The sequence below is a fragment of the Geospiza fortis genome, unplaced genomic scaffold (genome assembly GCF_000277835.1).
Source record: "Geospiza fortis unplaced genomic scaffold, GeoFor_1.0 scaffold174, whole genome shotgun sequence".
Lineage (NCBI taxonomy): Eukaryota > Metazoa > Chordata > Aves > Passeriformes > Thraupidae > Geospiza > Geospiza fortis.
The window spans coordinates 1252044-1264286 of record NW_005054480.1 but is presented as its reverse complement, the minus strand read 5'-3'; the positions used below and the strand labels follow the sequence as shown (position 1 = coordinate 1264286).

General features: G+C 53.1%; 1 protein-coding gene across 1 annotated transcript in view; it reads left to right on the top strand.

Annotated features, from left to right (window-relative positions):
• Positions 1 to 1914: 1914 nt before the first annotated feature.
• Positions 1915 to 12243, top strand: part of TLN1 (talin 1) — a 27891-nt gene continuing 17562 nt past the window's right edge. Inside the window, exons 1-16 of the mRNA XM_031063067.1 lie at positions 1915 to 2082; positions 4297 to 4394; positions 4628 to 4757; positions 4988 to 5140; positions 5425 to 5567; positions 5973 to 6100; positions 6596 to 6656; positions 6928 to 7032; positions 7390 to 7545; positions 7785 to 7886; positions 8095 to 8171; positions 8332 to 8512; positions 9204 to 9317; positions 9646 to 9754; positions 9935 to 10143; positions 10262 to 10360. Of these exons, the coding sequence (XP_030918927.1) occupies positions 1953 to 2082; positions 4297 to 4394; positions 4628 to 4757; positions 4988 to 5140; positions 5425 to 5567; positions 5973 to 6100; positions 6596 to 6656; positions 6928 to 7032; positions 7390 to 7545; positions 7785 to 7886; positions 8095 to 8171; positions 8332 to 8512; positions 9204 to 9317; positions 9646 to 9754; positions 9935 to 10143; positions 10262 to 10360 (1995 nt within the window). The 5' untranslated portion in view covers positions 1915 to 1952. The remainder of the gene's footprint in view (positions 2083 to 4296; positions 4395 to 4627; positions 4758 to 4987; positions 5141 to 5424; positions 5568 to 5972; positions 6101 to 6595; positions 6657 to 6927; positions 7033 to 7389; positions 7546 to 7784; positions 7887 to 8094; positions 8172 to 8331; positions 8513 to 9203; positions 9318 to 9645; positions 9755 to 9934; positions 10144 to 10261; positions 10361 to 12243) is intronic.

The following is a 12243-nucleotide window of genomic DNA, read 5'->3' as shown; positions in this document are numbered from 1 at the left end:
ACGCTCCTTGGTCCCTGCCTCCCACCCTGCACCACCAGGGTGGCTTTGTGGCTCTGCAGGAGCAGAGCCCCTGCCCTCTGACTTGCTCCTGGCTGAAACTGGACACGGATCCTGCCCCTGGCCTGCTCAGGTCTGTGTTTGAGAGCAGCCTGCTGCTGGTGTACCCCCTCCCAGGGGGACTGGAACTGGCAGCGCTGGGCAGGGATGCACAGACTCACCAAGTGCTGCTGCACTGCAGGGAAGGCTGCCAGCACATTTTACCCAAGAACCTTCCCAGGCCAGGCTGAGGATGCAAGATCAGCTTTCCCTGACAGCCATAATAGGAAGTCTGGTAGGAGCAAATGAATCTAAAAGAGAATAAGCAGATGTGCATCCCACCAGTGCTCTTGCATCCTCCCATCACTGGAGTTTAAGGATGAGGCAGCCTGGGTCAGCAGACCAGGGGACTCACTCTGTATGAGCAGGCACTCAGGGAGGGGAAAAGGCATGTCACTGCTGGAGAGCATCGGGCTGGGACCAGACAGGGACAGGGAATTCTGAGAGGGGCATGGAGTAGTGAGGCAAGAGCAAAGGACTTGGGAGGGACTCTGAGGTGTTTGGCAACCCAGGAAAGCACTGAAAGCTGTTTCACAGTGGGTAGATCTGAAGGGAAGGGCTCTTACAAGCTGCATCAGGCAAATGGGGCACTTATGTATGACCTCCTTTTACTTTTGTTACTTCTTTCAGCTTTTACTCTGCAATACAGATATTGCAGTTCTGATTAGGTGTTATTAAAGCTCTGGTGTATTGGAGCTCTGTTGAGGAACGCTTGCTCTGAAGCTGCTCTGTGCAATCCTTTAAGCTTGAACTCTGCAACTACCTAAAAGGAGGTTGTAGTGAGATGGGGGCCAGTCTCTTCTGCCATGCCTGCAGTGAGAGCACAAGAGGAAATAGCCTTAAGTTGAGACAGGGAAGGTTCAGGTTAGATATCAGAAAAAAAAATCACTGTTAAGGTGATGAGGCATTGGAATAGGTTGCCCAGGGAGGTGGTGGAGTCGTGCTGGAGTCACCATCCCTGGAGGTGTTTAAGAGGCATCTGGATCTGGTGCTAGGTGATATGATCTAGTGATTTAAGGGTTACTGTGGTGGTGCTGTGTGGGTGGTTGGACTAGGTGATCTTCCTGATGATTCTGTGATTCTGTTCTATGAAGCTGATCCTTCAGGCTGGACCCTGATTGAGTCCGTTTTCAGATGTCATGGTGTGGCTCTTGTATGCCCATGTAATGAGACCTGTCACAGGTGGTCCCTTGCCCTCCTGTGCATTGTCCTGTGCCTTGGGTTGGTATCTGCTGCCATAGACCCTGATCTCATGAGCACACCTTGGGTGTGAGTGGTGCTTTTCCCAGGTAATTGCATTTAATGTGTGAATTCAATGCCTGGTGCCCTAATCTTGCCTCCCTGTGCAGCTTCAGGCTTTTCTGTCCCTCTGTGCTCAGGCTGCTGGCGACATGAGGGGTCCTGATAGCTGGGGCAGGGCCCTGCCAGCTCTGGGTCAAAGCTTGGTTTTCCTCTTGTGGCTTTTGTGTCATGGCAGGTTTAATTATAACCCCTTCCATCATGCTCTCACAGCTTATCTAGTGTACTCCCTCATGCTCGCTTCCTCTCCCTGGCAGTATCTTTGTTGGGTACCAGCTGCTGTAATTCCCAGAAGGCAAGTAAAATTGGCTTTAGGACCTTAGGACAAGGAGGTAGGAGTCCCAGTGCTGGTCCCAGGGTCTGGAAGGGGATCTCTGACAGGCACGCCGGCACAGGCTGCAGCCCTTCCCTGCCTCTGGAAGCTGAATCCTGGCTTTCAGGTGCTGCCGAAGGAAGAGGGAGCAAGCACACTGCGCACTGGTGGGGTCAGCAGTCAGAGCTCACCGTCTGTCTCCTCCGGCAGGTGACGCAGGAGTGGGAACAGCCCAGCTGCCACCATGGTTGCCCTCTCGCTGAAGATCAGCATCGGCAATGTGGTGAAGACGATGCAGTTTGAGCCCTCCACCATGGTGTACGACGCCTGCCGCATGATCCGTGAGCGGGTGCCTGAGGCACAGATAGGACAGTGTAAGTCCGTGGTGGGACTGGCTGCCATGCCAGGGCTGCCTTGGCTTAGCTCCTGGCATTTCACTCCTCTCCCTTTTCTTTTCTGTCTGTGCCTCTCTGGCACTTTGCCAGAGAAGAAGTGGGGTGAGGGGGAGTGGGGTCCAAGTCCTCTTGCCCAGTTGATGTGAGGGTCTAAGTTTCTCAGACTCCCTCCTCAACACCCCAGAAGAAAGTTTCTGTATTTAGAAGTTAGGAAACCACATTTGGAAGTGAAATAACTCTTTAAGCAATTTGAGTCCGCTGCCCTTTCTGTCTCTGCTCTTCTGTCCTACTTACATTCATCACCACTAGCTAGGGCTATGTGGGTTTAAACAGTTGCAGGGGTCATAGCAAACATTAATAAAACATTTGAGTTAATTTTTGATTTCTCAGGCTATATATAATCTCCCCTGGGTCTGTATCCCACTGGCAGCTCTCTGCCAGACCCCTGCTGGTGCTCCATTACCTTTCTAGGCTGCCTCAGCTCCAGTATTTTCTTGCTGCCGCTGGGCTCACAATTTAGTCTATGGCTCATGAGCTCATGATGTGACTGACACCCACGCGGATATGGCCTGTCCCCATCGTGGATGGGGGGTCGGAGCTCTGGGACGCTGTCTCAGGGGCCCTCCTGAGTCCCTGCAACCCCCAGAAGTGGCTGTGCCATGGAGGAGAGAGCAAAGTGGAGGTCAAGAGTCGTGGGAAGAGGAGGGGGAGTGCAGCGACATCTGGGAGCAGCACATTCCTTGAGGTTGAAAGGAAATGCCTTCTTACACCATGCCCAGCTGGTCAGCAGTCCAGCAGACTATGGCTTTCAGCTTCAGCAAGGGACTGGATGTGCAGGGCTATAGTGGTGTTGGAAGGAGCATTGCATTTCCTGCTCCTGGGTGTGAGCCAGCCTGTTTATAAAAAAAGCAGCAAGGGGAAGGCCTTAAAGGGAACTTCTTATTCCTGCGTTCCTTTTCAGTTGCTCACAGCCTTTCTTTTCCTATATGTTTCTTAGAGCTTTTACTTCTCTTTGGTCTCCTTACACAGTGGCACTCGGGCTCCTTTTTTGAGCTGCCCTGTTTTTTTGTCACCTTCGGGCTGGGGGAGCTTTGGTGTAAGTTTCCAGCTCTGCTCTTGCTCTGTCTCAGGAAGTGCCTCTCCCCGCCCAACCCATGGATCTGGGGCAAGCTGCTCAGTTTTCAGTGCTTTGGATTTATCCTCTTGGAATTTGCTTTGAAAACAGTTTGGTTTTTTGTTGTTCTTTTTTTACTTCAAAAATAAAATGGCAAGCTTTCATGATTTTTTTTGCTCTCTGTTTAGTACAATCTTAACAGCAGTGTTAGCCAGGCAGGCGCAGGGCGGCTCAGGAATTTGTCCCTCCCCAAAGAGAGCTGCCAACAAGATGACGAGTTATAAACATAGCCAACCAAGACAGCCTGCGGCGCAGGATTGTTGCAGAGGTGGAGGAGGACCTTTCCAGGGCAAAGCCAGGCGTGGTCCTGCCCTCTTGCTACATAAAAACGGGCCTGTCCCTGTAGGTCTGAGCTGGGGAGTCACTGGCCAGGCTCCAGCAGCAGCCTTTTCACCAGGCACCCCACCCTGAGGGAGCAGGATTTGGTGAATGATATTTACTCACCACCTCTGAGTGGTGAGTAAGGCTTGAGCTAGTTCTCATTCAGCCTCCTCTTCTGCAAAAAAAGGAGTCCCCAGCTCCTCTAGGTTCCATCATTCAAGTTGTCTCTCTGTATCTTTTCAAACTGTACTGAGTCCTGTGGAGATGCAGACCCTACCACCAGAGAGTACTCAAAGTGTGGATTGCCTAGATTTTATAGACCAGTTCCCAGCACCCTTCCTGGTGATCCCCCAGCATTTTACTACCTTATTTTCACTACTACTGTACATTGCACTGAAGATTTCAGAGAGCTGTCAGCCACAACTGCAAGCTCTTCCTTCTGTTGTGTCTGTCAGTTCCAAGTTCAACGTTGCGTAGGCATGCTGCAGATGATTTTTTCCACAGATAACTGTGGTAAAACCTCAGAGCTTGCGTGCCAGCTTTGTTTGTTTGTCATTAGATTTGGGCTCCAGCCTTCACAGGGCTGCTATGCTTCACACACTGGCTTGCACCAGTGCATATCCCTGGGCACAGAGTGGCATTATGGTGGCCTTATGCTGCTCAGGACTACCCTGTTAGAGACTGTACCTGTTTTTCAGCCAATGATTTTGGGCTCTTCCTCTCGGATGAAGATCCAAAGAAAGGGATCTGGCTGGAGGCTGGGAAGGCTCTGGACTACTACATGCTTCGCAATGGGGTAAGTATCCATCCCACATCCTTCCAGTGGTGTCCTTCACTCCGTGGTTGGATGTCTTGCTCACAGTGTGGAGGTGGTGTGGGTGCCTGCTGTGCTGCCTTGCATTGTGCCCTGCAGCATGCCCTGTCACCCCCACTATTGCGCCGGGCAGGGGGAGCTGTTTGCCTGACTGTGGGGTGTGGGTGACCTGCACTGGTGCCACTGCTGGTAGCTGTGCTCCGCTGTGCCTGCAGGATACCATGGAGTACAAGAAGAAGCAGCGGCCCCTGAAGATCCGCATGCTGGATGGGACAGTGAAAACAGTGATGGTGGATGACTCCAAAACTGTCACGGACATGCTCATGACAATATGTGCCCGGATTGGTGAGGAGAGGACAGCGACAGGGGGGAAGAAGGGAGGTGGGGAAAGAATGGCAGAATCTAACAGGCTTCTGGGGGAGCAGCAGCAGCTCTGTGGCAGGTGGCCTGGCAGCAGGGGTATCTGAGGGGTGCGTGACACTAGGGAGGGGACACTGCTCTGCACCCCTGTGTTGCTTCATGCTCTGTGTTTGGCAGAACAGTCCTTCTGAGTTTGGTTCTCTGCTCTCCTGCAGGCATCACCAACTATGATGAGTACTCACTTGTACGGGAGATCATGGAAGAGAAGAAAGAAGAGGTTACTGGCACCCTCAAGAAGGACAAGACCTTGCTGCGAGATGAGAAGAAGATGGAAAAGCTCAAACAGAAGTTGCACACAGATGATGAGTGTAGGTGTCTGGGTATACTGGGAATGGGGTCAGCCTGTGCTGACAGCTTGGGAGAGGGGAGCAGGGACCCCTGTGAGGGAAGAGGGTGTGGAGAGAAACATGTGGATGAAGGAACATGTGTCCACACTTCCTAGAATATCTTGTGCCTGGGGGCCCAGGGCAGACAGGTGAGAGCTGGGATGCATCAGGCAGACACCCATTCCTCACTCGCCATAAGCAGCCCGGGACCAGGACCAGCCGTGCCTTGGTGCCTGTCCCTGCTCACACCCTGGCATTGTCTGCAGTGAACTGGCTGGATCACGGCCGGACCCTGCGTGAACAAGGCATCGATGACAATGAAACACTGCTGCTGCGACGCAAGTTCTTCTACTCTGATCAGAACGTGGACTCGAGAGATCCTGTGCAGCTCAACCTGCTCTATGTGCAGGTACAGCTTCCCAGAGCACCTGGTTCCACTGCCTCCTGCCAGCCCCTGACAAATCTGGTGGCTGAAGGTTTTGTCAAGAGCCATGATGGGGAGGTACTTTGGGATACCCAGCTATGTCCTGGGTAAGAGCCAACAATGGCAATCCCAGCCCTGTCCTCTGTGTACTCCAGAGCTCCCCAGGGAATCCCATGTCAGCTCTGTCTGGTAGAAATCATCCTGAAGTCCTGCTGCTGTTCCTCTCCCAGGCTTGATGCCTGTAGGGAGCAGCCTGGTCCTACATACGCCTGTTTTTCAGAACTACTTCTTTTTAAGTGTGTAAAACATGTCGTGCTTGATTATGGAGGAGAGCAGTGACAGGGCTGCGTGGCTGCCCAGCCCACAATGGTGTCTTCTATTCCCAAACAGGCTCGTGATGACATTCTGAATGGTTCCCACCCTGTCTCCTTTGACAAAGCCTGTGAGTTTGCTGGCTACCAGTGCCAGATCCAGTTTGGGCCATACAATGAGCAGAAGCACAAGCCAGGCTTTCTGGAGTAAGTGTCCTGAGGAGCCCCCGGGCTTGTCTTGAGGCAGCTGGGGCAGATTGGCAGCACCCAGTGCCACACTGCATTGTGGGGCTCTGTGGGTTTGGGTGCCCCTGGTGCAATCCCTCTCCTCCCCATAGCACAGTGCCCAAGCATAGGGATCCACACCAGCTATGAGGGGTACCAGCCCCCCATCCTCTGGCAGCCCTATAGGGACATGCAGTCAGCTGCTGTGGGGGTGGCCCCAGCCCACCCCCTGCCCTGCCTTGATGCCACACAAAGGGCGGCATTATCAGCACCTTTACCCCACTCTTAACTAGGGGAACTCCAAGGACAGCTTTCATAGCTGCAGCAATATCTCCCACATTTCTACTGCTTCCAAAAACTTCAGCTTATGCCCTGGCAGGGGCTTGTCTGTGGCTTTCAGCTGGACTTCTTCATAGTCAAGGACATACACTGGCTTAGGGCTCTGTGCTAAGAACTCACTTGGCTGTCTGTTGGCAGGCTCAAGGATTTCCTGCCCAAGGAGTACATCAAGCAGAAAGGAGAACGCAAGATCTTCATGGTATGTGCAGTTGGGAGGTTGAGATCTGGACTTTTTGTTCCTCCTCACTAAAGGTTGAGGCACTTCTGTCTGAGGAGCCAGCATACACCAGTCTGGTGGGTGAGAAACAAGAGCTGGAGCTGTAGGTGGGCAGACAAGGCGGCTCCTGAGGTCTCAGAGATCAGAGCTGGTGCAGGGGATGATGGTGGGGTGGGGAGAGCTTGGAAGGGCTGTGCAGTGGTGTCAAGGCAGGACTGTGGATCTGGTGCAATGTTCTGTCTTGCTGTTGCAGGCCCACAAGCAGTGTCAGAACATAAGTGAGATCGAAGCCAAAGTTCGCTATGTGAAACTTGCCCGTTCCCTCAAGACCTACGGGGTCTCCTTCTTCTTGGTCAAGGTACAGCAGCAGCCCCCCGATCCCACTTCAGACTCACCAAAATTCTGCTTCTTCAGCATCCATCTGTTGTGTCTCCAGCTGCTTCTCCTCAACCTATGTTGCTCCAGTTTTTTTTGCATCTCCCCTGTTGCATTTCCCTGTGCACCGCCTTCCTACTCCTTGGTTCATGCTTTTTCTCATTGTCAAGTTATATTCAACATTGTCACGTTATATTCAACATTGTCAAGTTGTGATAATTGTCACCACTAGAAAGTGTGGCTTTGCGGGTGTTTTGGTAGCTATGGCAGACCTCAGATATCTCTGCCCCTGTGGATCCATCCTGGGGATAGCCCACAGACCTTCTTTTATGGCCCACAGGAGAAGATGAAGGGGAAGAACAAGCTGGTGCCACGGCTGCTGGGGATCACCAAGGAGTGCGTGATGCGCGTGGATGAGAAGACCAAAGAAGTGATTCAGGAGTGGAGCCTGACCAACATCAAGCGCTGGGCAGCCTCGCCCAAGAGCTTCACCCTGGTAGGGACCAGCACTGGTCTCCCATGCCTCCTTCCCGCCGGTACCCCTGTAGGGGGGCTGCTCTCACTCCAGCCTCTCTCTCAGCTGTTGCTCCATGGTGACACAGCCTTGCCCTCCTCTGGTGCCTCTCCCAGCCCTTGCTTTGATGGCTGGTGCTCAGGTGCTTAGTGCATACCAGAGGGGCTCAGGATGGCTGCCAGTGCCCTGCTCTGGTGCTACCCTGTGCCCTGCTGTTGCAGGATTTTGGAGATTACCAGGATGGTTACTACTCAGTGCAGACGACGGAAGGGGAACAGATCGCCCAGCTGATTGCTGGCTACATTGATATCATCCTTAAAAAGGTGAGGCTGTGCTGAGAAGGGCACTGATAGCCCCTCTCCAGAGAGGCATACAGAATGTGCCTTCCAGCTGCCTCCAAACAGCTGTTGGCAGACAGTACTGCTGGGAAAGCTGGAGGCAGGGCAGGGGGACCCTGTGACCCTGGTATGGTGTCTGGGCTGCAGGAGAAGGGGAGGACTTGTGGATATCATTTTCTCTTTCCTTTTGCAGAAAAAGAGCAAAGACCACTTTGGACTGGAGGGTGATGAGGAGTCCACCATGCTGGAAGACTCTGTGTCTCCAAAGAAGTAAGTCTTCCAGGAGCAAGACAGCTGCCAAACAAAAGTTGAATGGAGACTGTGCTCCAGCAAAGCTTGCAGCGCAGCAAGGAGGAGGAGCTGCCACGCCCACAGAGCCTGGTGCCAGTGCTGTAGGCATTCCTTTACCTGGTATTTCTCCCTGTTTCAGGTCAACAGTCGTGCAGCAGCAGTTTAACCGTGTAGGCAAGGCAGAGCTGGGCTCAGTGGCCCTGCCAGCCATCATGCGGACAGGGGCTGGAGGGCCAGAAAACTTCCAGGTGGGCACGATGCCACAGCCTCAGCTGCAAATCACCAGTGGCCAGATGCACCGAGGGCACATGCCTCCCCTGGTAAGCTCTTCTTGTGCTCACCATAGCGCACAAACTCTCAGAGGTGACTGTCAGGCTTGTGTAGACCAATCTGTTTGGGTCCATGACCAAGCATTGTCTTGCTGTGAAGAGCAGGGGCTTTGTGCCACTGGTTTTTTGTGCTTGCTGGTCTGGCTGAGCCAGCATCCTCCTGCGCCTTCTCTGCAAACTTGAGCTACATCCCAGCATTTTAGTCTGGCTAGGGACTGCAGCCTCTCATTTCAGGTCGTAACTGGACAGCCCCACTAGGTCTGTGGTTTGGAGCAGAACCCAATGCTGTGTTTTGGTACCCCCAACTCCTGTGCAGCTGGAGGAACACTTGGAAAAGGCCACGAGGAGGCCGATTTCTTTTACCCTATGCAATCTGTTGTGGGCACTTGCTGTGAAAACCATGTGGGATCTCACAGCATCTTCTCCCCATTCCCTGAGAGCTGTTTAGCTGTGAGATTTAGTTGTAACCATGGTGGCATGAGGCATTTTCCAGTGGGAGTTGCAGAGGAGAAACTCCCTTTTTGCTAAGTCCACCGCAGTTTGTGGAGACCTACCTAGAGTGGTGCCATCAGCAGCTGTAGCCAGGCTACAGGCTACATTGCAGGGGAGCATTTGAGCCAAATATGTAATCCTAGACTCCAAGCCTTTGGCATATCTCACTTATTCTGTCTCTGTGTTGCAGACCTCAGCCCAGCAAGCCCTGACTGGCACTATCAACTCGAGCATGCAGGCTGTACATGCAGCTCAGGCCACGCTGGACGACTTTGAGACCTTGCCACCTCTTGGGCAGGATGCTGTGAGTGCTGGGTGAAGGTGGGGTACTAGGGGTGGACCTTACTGGAAGCTGGGCTGGGTGAGGCTGACCACATTCCCAGAAGAAGTGTTAGCAGCTCCTGGGAAGATCTGCTGCCTGAAAAGAGATGAGGTTGTATCCCACTCTGTGGGCAGACATGGAAGAGACACTTGGTCATGTTGTTTGGTCAGGGTGGACTAGAGAATTTGGGTGGTTACAGGTCTTCCCACTCTTTTCTTTATAACCTCTTCCTTGCATTTCTCTGTGTGAGCATGTGTGCAGTTACCCACCACTTCTACCACCTTCTCCTGATCCTGTTCTCCCCACTCAGGCATCAAAAGCTTGGCGCAAAAACAAGATGGATGAGTCAAAGCATGAAATCCACTCCCAAGTGGATGCCATAACTGCTGGCACAGCCTCAGTCGTCAACCTCACTGCAGGTACATGGAGAGTTGGAGAAGAGGGATGCCCCAGTTCAGTAAAATGTTTGGTCTCTCTTGTCTGGCTGAAAGACTCCTTCTGCTCCCTGAACGGAAAACCACATCAGTGACAGGTGTGGGGATGCTCTTGGAGCATCACTTGGAGCACATCCCATCCTGACTCCTGTCTTTCCTGTGCAGGGGATCCAGCAGACACGGACTACACCGCTGTGGGCTGTGCTGTCACCACCATCTCTTCCAACCTGACGGAGATGTCTAAGGGTGTGAAACTGCTGGCTGCACTGATGGAAGACGAGGGAGGGAACGGGCGGCAGCTTCTGCAGGCAGCCAAGAACCTGGCGAGTGCCGTCTCAGACCTGCTGAAGACAGCTCAGCCTGCCAGCGCTGAGGTGGGGAGCTGGAGGGGCTGTGGGACTGAGAGGAAGGGGAAAGCCAAGGGAAACCACTGAGTGAAGTTTTTAAGGCTTGCTCATGAGCCTTGTGTCGGTTTTGCCTTGTTCCTTGCAGCCTCGCCAGAATCTCCTGCAGGCTGCTGGCCTGGTGGGGCAAACCAGCGGGGAGCTGCTGCAGCAGATAGGGGAGAGTGACACTGACCCCCGATTCCAGGTGAGTGCACCCAGCAGCAACCAAGGACAGCCGCTCTGTAGAACTATTGGCCTTTGCACAGGACCTCACAGGAGGAGTCCAAGCTGAACATTCGCCGGTGCCATTGGTGACTTTGTGAGGGAGGGGACAGACCATTGCCCATCTCTGTCTCTAGAGTGATATAACAACTCTTAATCTTGTGGATTCTGTGTAGATCCCAGAAAACCGGTGTGCTTGGATCCTGCCTTCCTCTGAACCAAAGACGGTAAAACAGGCCTGGCTTGGCTTGGTGATCCCTGCCATCTCCAGTGTGAAGGGGGCTCCTCTGGGAACTATAATCTGAAATCTTTGGAGAAAGGCTCTTGCAAAATTCTGCTTTTCTGGTGGTTGGATCAGAAGTCCATGCACTCGGGTTGCTGCTGGAGCAAGTGCTGCTCTGGAGATCACCCCTTGCAGCCACTTCAGTTACTGCCTGCTACTCCCTGCCTGTGGGAGCTGCCTGCCTGTCCCCATCAGAGACCCAGTAGGGGTGGAGCCTTGTGTGGCAGTTTTTTTTAGATGAGCTGTCTGCCAGCTGGCTTTCCCATGATTGCTCCTGCCAGCACAAAGGAGGTAGCACTGTGCTGGGGAGGACAATCCAGACGTATAGAGACCAAAATGCTCCAGAAAGAGGGGGTTTCTGTTCATGGCAGCCACACGGATTCAACTGAGTAGAGAGGCCTTGAAAGATCCAAGGGGAGCAGAAAAGCTAGGAGCAGGGCAGAAAGCCATGTTTGGCCATGCAGCAGTGCAGGATAGAATATCCCCAAAGGTCAGATTTTGGACCTGGAAGACAATTTGCAGTCAAGCAGCAGGATGTTCTGCCTCACAGTTGTCAGACCCGAGTGTATGTACTTCCTTTGATGGGCTCAGATGCCGTGGTCTGGGGACTCTTGAATTGGATGCATGCACTCTCCAGTCTTTCCTCCTGTCTCACAAGGTGATGGATTGCAGTTGGAGTAGTCTTGGCTTGCAGGAGGCGAGGGGATGCTGTGACTCTTCTGGTTTGGTGGCCGGAGGCTTACTTCTTGTGGGGTGCAGGGCTTCTTGCTGTGATCACACACACAGCGGGAGGCTGGCAGCTGCAGTAGGCAGAGAGCCCTGCCCTGCCTACCAGGATTTTTGCTATTTAGGGGTGGTGCTACCAGTTTTCACCAGCAGTGTGCCACAGGGGCTAATCCTGAAGGCTGCAGCATGCTGTCATACCTGGTGCCCTGCAGGAAAGCCGTTCACTGTGTGCTGATCCCTGCCTGTTGCCTCCTGGCACCAGTTGTGTACCTGCCACCCAGGAGAGAGGAGGCTGGTTGCCTTGTCACACCTCTCTTTTAGCTTCAGGACTAACAGCAGAGATGTATTCTAGCTTGTCAGACACAAGTTAGAATTAAAAATAAAAATAGCTGGCCTGCAATACAGGTGGCCAGCATGGAAGCATCTCCCACTTTCCTCTTGCTGGCAGCTGCCCGTGGTGTGGGTGTGCCTAGGCTGGCTTGTGCCTGTTGTTTGGCCAGGAGGGTTTGTCATCTTTTCACTGTGTTCAAATGTTTGCAAACCCAATCAAATCCAGGAAGTACCAGCAGTGCCTTGCAGTAGGTTCCTGCTGTGGTACAGCTGGGGACAGGTGGTTGTCTGGGGAATGAGTACTGCAGTGATGTTGAGCATTGCCCAAGCTCCTGTGGGTGGTGTTCATGGCAGTGCAGACTGCAGCTCAGGGCCAGGCTACAGCCTCACTGTCAGCTGTAGAACACAGTGGAGATGGGATCAAGGTGCTGCCAGCCTTTCCAGCTATTTAGTGCTGCTGGTGCTGGGACAGAGTGGATGAAAGGGCCCTGAGGGCTCACATTTCCCATCTGAATATTTCACGAGAG